The 5,268-nt window shown below is 66.5% G+C and overlaps 1 protein-coding gene across 1 annotated transcript in view; it reads left to right on the top strand.

The window, feature by feature from the left end:
- Window positions 1–1,968: 1,968 nt before the first annotated feature.
- The window catches only part of RNF44 (ring finger protein 44), a 6,676-nt gene continuing 3,376 nt past the window's right edge, over window positions 1,969–5,268 (top strand). Inside the window, exons 1-8 of the mRNA XM_014947753.1 lie at window positions 1,969–2,438; window positions 2,830–3,046; window positions 3,571–3,738; window positions 3,944–4,120; window positions 4,423–4,584; window positions 4,665–4,789; window positions 4,960–5,047; window positions 5,192–5,266. Coding sequence (XP_014803239.1) covers window positions 2,332–2,438; window positions 2,830–3,046; window positions 3,571–3,738; window positions 3,944–4,120; window positions 4,423–4,584; window positions 4,665–4,789; window positions 4,960–5,047; window positions 5,192–5,266 — 1,119 coding nt within the window. The 5' untranslated portion in view covers window positions 1,969–2,331. The remainder of the gene's footprint in view (window positions 2,439–2,829; window positions 3,047–3,570; window positions 3,739–3,943; window positions 4,121–4,422; window positions 4,585–4,664; window positions 4,790–4,959; window positions 5,048–5,191; window positions 5,267–5,268) is intronic.

The following is a 5,268-nucleotide window of genomic DNA, read 5'->3' on the forward strand; positions in this document are numbered from 1 at the left end:
AGATGGCACCGGGCGTGAGCGCTGGCGCGCTGCTAACTTTGTTCTCGGCGGGGCCCGGGAGCCGCCTCGCTCCGCCGAGGGGCGCGGGGGTCCCCTGTCCTCCGGTGAGCCTCCGCGGGGTCACGGTGACCCTGCCCGGGGTGCGCGGGTGGGGACAGCGGGGCGGGTGTCTGGCGGGGGTGATGGTTGTGGCAGTACGGGGGGAGAGGGGGGGCACCGTGCCCCTCGGCCACCGCCGTCCAGGGGACGTCCCGCGGTGGGAACGGTGTCCTCGGGAGCCCGGGCAGACCCCCCTACCCTCCCCGTCTCTGGGGGGGTCCCTGCAGAAGGAGAGTCCCTGCATGGCTTTGGTGTCCCCGTCCCCCAGCCCATCGCTGGGGTGTCTGGTCTGGACGGTGCTCCCTCGCAGCACGTGTGTGCCCGGAGCGAGCGGTAAGGCAGGGACCCCTCGGGGAGCCTCCCGGGCCACCGCTAGCCCCCGGCCCGCTGGTGGGGCAGCCTGGCAGAGACTCGGGGGGCAGGATAAACCACCCCTGGGGACATCGTTGGGCACAGCCCCTTCCCCGGCAGCGGCCACAGATGGGCTCCTGGGGGGGTCAGACTGTGGCTTTGGGGGTTTTGTTATTTTGTTATTTTTTTTAACTTTTACCCCCAAAGCAGAGAGAGAAATTTGCTTTTGGCTTCTGAAATGGCATGGCAGGCAGGGGTGAGGTTAAGAAGAGACCCGTGTGTGTGGCACAGGGCTCGCCTCGGTGACTTCCCGCCATGGTTGGTGATGCCTGTCACCCAGGCGTGACATTGTACCTTCTGCCTGCTGGGGTGAGACCCTGGGGGGGGGCTCCTCCTGGGGCTGAGGGGCACTCCCTGGCTCGGGGTGCCCTTCCTGGCCCTGGCATCCCTCTACCATGGGCACCGAGGAGGAGGAAGAGGTAGGGCTGAAGAAGGAGCTGATCTGGGGAGGGCACACCACCACTGGATTTAGGGATATGTGGGGCGCAGTGCCGAGGCCATGGCTGCTCCCAGTTGCTGGCCATGATGGTGGAGGGCGAGGGAGGCTGGCAGAGGGGAGGGAGGGTGCCCGCGGGGTTCCTCTCTGTGGGGGTCTGGCCACACATGGAGCCAGGGGAGAGCCCTTTTGGGGCCTAGGGAGCCAGGGGCTGGGGAAGCACAGCCCAACCTGCAGATATCTCCTCTGTGCGGTGCCAACTGTCACTGGGGCTGGGGGGGTGAACTGTGTGGTGGTGGGGGGCACGCTGGCATGGGGACACCAGCCAGGCTGGGTGCAGGAGGGGAGATGGGGCAGAGCCTGGGGCTGTGTTCCCATTGACCCCCTGCTTGTGGGGGCGGAGAGGGGAGTGGAGCTGCCTGTTCCTGTCCCCCCCTCCACGGGGACACGCGGTCGTGCCCCCTCTACAGCAGAGAGGTGACGTGCACAGGCTGAGCCGTGAGCCCCACTGTCCCCTGCCAGCCCCCCACGTCTGTCACTGGGGCAGCAGCGCCAGCCCAGAGTAGGACGTGCAGGAGCCCAGCGAGAGAGAGCAGCCCCTAGAACAGCCCTGGAGCCCGTCGTGGCCAAGGACACCCTGGAAGCCCCCCCCATCCTCGGCTCAGGCCCCCCCACCCCGGGCCAGCAGCCTGGGACACTGCCGCAGCCACAGGGCCCTTCGCCGCTTGCTTTTCTCTGTGCCAAAAACAAGTGCTTCTCTCTCATTCGGTGTCCGTGTCTTGCATGGGGGGGTGGCTCTGGTCATGCAGTGGAGGGACAATAACTGGGAGGGGGGTGGGCTCTTCCTGCCCTCCTCTTTTTCCCCCTCCACTTAGGGCTGCATCCAGCCCCAGGAGCTGCGGTGAAGGCAGGTCTAGGTCCCGGAGCAGTGAGAGCTCTGGTCGTTGGCAGTGCCATCCCCGAGGGAGGGAGGGAGGGAGGGATGAGCAGGTCCAGCCGTGCGGGGACAGTGGCGCTGGGGTGGCTCAGAGTCACTTGTGCAGGTGGCAGGGCTGGGCACGGGGAAGGTGGCCTGGCTCCCAGCGCAGAGGGGGCACGGGCAGGGGCCACGCGGGTTGCAACCCCCCCAGCATGTCTGCGGGCGCAGGGGCTGCCCGGCCTCGCTCCGTGCCTCTCCTCCCTTCCCTCTCCCAAATCATTCCAGGGGAAAGTGGGCCGGGGTGTTGCTGCCCAGGCCTGGGGTGCAGGGAGGATTCCGAGCTTGCCCAGCCTCGGGATTTGGGGTGCCGTGACCCGCTGTCCTTCTCGCAGGATCCAAGGTGCTGGTGTCTTGCCCTGCCTGGAGCCTGAGGTCCCACGTGCCCATCCGCCTCCCGACGTCACCAATGCGACCATGGGAACTGGCAGTGAATAGGCGGCCACCCTCTGCCCCTTTTAACCAGCGCCGTTTCTCGGGGGGACCCTGCAGCAGCCCCGACCACCTCCGGCGAAGGTACGGGGCGCAGGGCGGCACGGAGCCCTGTCACCCATGGTGTGTGGGGACAACGGGGACGATTCCACGGTCCTGCTGGAGCAAACCACTAGCTCCTGGGGTGCTTGAGGGGAGACTGTGGCAGGGAAGTGTGTCCACCTGGCCTGGCTGATGGGTCCCTGGGGAGCAGGGCTGGGGACACGGCAGGGGGGCCACATGTAGGGTGAGCAGAGGAGCCAGTTCTGGAGCTCCCCAGCCAGACAAGGAGCCTGGCCTGGCACCATGCCCTGACCATCTCGCCCTGGGAGCCGGGTTGGCGTTGACTTGCCTGCGGCCACCCTACTTGGGGCTGTGGTGCCCCTGGCCCGGGGGGTCACTCCTGCTCTGTTTCTCTCCCGCGGTGGCCCCGCAGCCCCCCTGCCAGACGTCAGTGGGGACGACGCGACCGACCTCTGGCCACCCTGCTGGGCCAGGATGAGCCCCAGCTGCACCCTGCCTTCCCCCAGCAGCCGCACATCCCTGTAGATGAGCCCCGCGCCTACGCTCTCCCCAGCACGCCGCCACGAATGCTTCACCCGGCCGCTCACCCGCCCCACCAGAACCCATTCATGGTGGATCTGCATGACCAGGTAGGTGCTGCAGCCCCCAGACCAAGTGCTAAGGGTGACCCTAGGGTGGCTCTGGGCTGGTGCCTGGGGCACTGGTCCCAAGACATGTCCCTTTATCCCCTCTGGCAAGTCCCTTGCTGCTGGGAGCACCCAGCCCTGAGGCTGCCAGTGCTCTTGTCCTTCAAGCATTTAAACCCTGGGGTCCCCCTGCCAGTTTGGGTGGGCCCAGGGTGGTCTCTGCGTCTAAGGGCTGGGGACAGACTCTTCATAGGGTTGTTCACATCACAACTGTCACCGTTGTCCATGGTGGCAGTGCTGGGTTGGAGGCTGTGCCAGCCTGTCCATGGGGAGCACAGAGCGGTCCAAAACCTGCCTTGAACCTGTCCTGCACTCATCACCCCTCCTCTGGCCACACCAGTGGGATGGAGGTGCCAGGCAATCGTGTCCCAGTGCCGAGTGTTCAGTGCCCTGCTGCCACTCTGCCAGGATGGGGACAGCTGAGCCGGGGCTGTCCCCTGACTGTGCCCTCGGTGCCTTGTCCTCAGGTGCACCAGGGACCCGTCCCTCTCTCCTACACGGTTACCACCGTCACGACGCAAGGCTTCCCCATCCACGCCGGCCAGCACATCCCTGGGTGCAGCACCCAGCAGCTCCCAGCATGCTCAGTGATGTTCAGTGGACAGCACTACCCGCTCTGCTGCCTCCCGCCCCCGGTGAGTCACGGCGGGGGACACCCACAGGGGACATCTGGGGACAGCCTGGGCCGTGGCTGCTGGGAGGTCGCGTGGGTACCCAGGCCCACTGGAGTGCAAGTTTCAGGGAGCGTGGGGTCTCTTGGAGGTCCAGGGGAGGGGGCAGGGGTGCAGCCATGCCTGTGGTGGGTGTCTTGACTCCTGATTTTCTCTCTGTCCTCCACAGCTGATCCAGGCATGCGCCATGCAACAGCTCCCCGTCTCCTACCAGACGTTCCCCCCCATCATCTCCAGCGACCATTACATCCTGCACCCCCCTCCACCACCAGTGCCCCCCCACCAGCCGCCCCACATGGCCCCCCTGGGGCAGTTTGTACCTCTCCAAGCCCAGCACCCGCGCATGGTGAGTTGGGGTGGGGGTACGGGCTGGGGACACGATGTGCCCTGTGGCCAAACAGAGACCACCTTGGGGTCTTGTCCATCTGCAGCCTCTGATGACCTGAGCTTGGGGGTGATGGGTGGGATGCCCAGGGTGCCTCTGTCCTGCTAGTGTCGGGGGGGGTGGGGTTGTAATTTGGGCCCAACTGTTTCCCCCCGCAGCCTCTGCAGAGGATAGACAATGAGTGGGATGCCCAGGGTGCCTCTGTCCTGCTAGTGTCGGGGGGGGTGGGGTTGTAATTTGGGCCCAACTGTTTCCCCCCGCAGCCTCTGCAGAGGATAGACAATGACGTGGACCTGCGAGGGGAGCAGCACCCCATCGCAGGCTTCACGTACCCCCCGTCCCACCACGCTCCCACGCTGTCCCCCTCCGTGCCGCTGCATTACCTCCCCCACGACCCGCTGCACCAAGAACTGCCATTTGGCGTGGTGAGTCCCCATCTCGTGGAGGGGTTAAGGGGGATGCCCTGGGGCTGGCACGATGCTGAGTGCCCCTTCTCTCCCCACAGCCATACCCCCACATGATGCCCCGGCGGCTGAACACCCAGCGGTACCGGCTGCAGCAGGCGCTGCCCCCTCCGCCGCCCCCTCCGCCGCCACCCCCCTACTACCCGAGCTTCCTGCCCTATTTCCTGTGAGTACCGGGGGGGATACGGCGGGACGCGTGGGGCAGGGGTGGCACCACGGATGGGGGGCACAGTGGTGCGGTGTTGGCACAGGTGGCTCTTCCCCCCTGGGGGGGATTCCAGGGTGGAAGGTTGGGGTTTGCAGCCCCATGCCGACCGCCCCGTCCTTACCCCCCAGCTCTATGCTTCCCGTGTCGCCGACGGCTGTGGGGCCCACGATCAGCCTAGACCTGGACGTGGACGATGTGGAGATGGAGAATTACGAGGTGGGTCGGCTCTGCTTCAGGGTGGTGGGGTGGGGGAGATGGGGAAGGGGGTTGGGGATCGCTCTGCCAGGGTGGGGAGAGCCTGGAGGGGTGCTGTGCCGGGATCATGAGCTGAGCTGAGCCGGTCTCTGTGTCTCCTTCCAGGCACTGCTGAACCTGGCCGAGCGGCTGGGGGAGGCCAAGCCGCGGGGACTCACCAAAGCAGACATCGAGCACCTCCC

Source organism: Calidris pugnax, unplaced genomic scaffold (genome assembly GCF_001431845.1).
Source record: "Calidris pugnax isolate Ruff unplaced genomic scaffold, ASM143184v1 scaffold27, whole genome shotgun sequence".
In the NCBI taxonomy this organism is placed as follows: domain Eukaryota; kingdom Metazoa; phylum Chordata; class Aves; order Charadriiformes; family Scolopacidae; genus Calidris; species Calidris pugnax.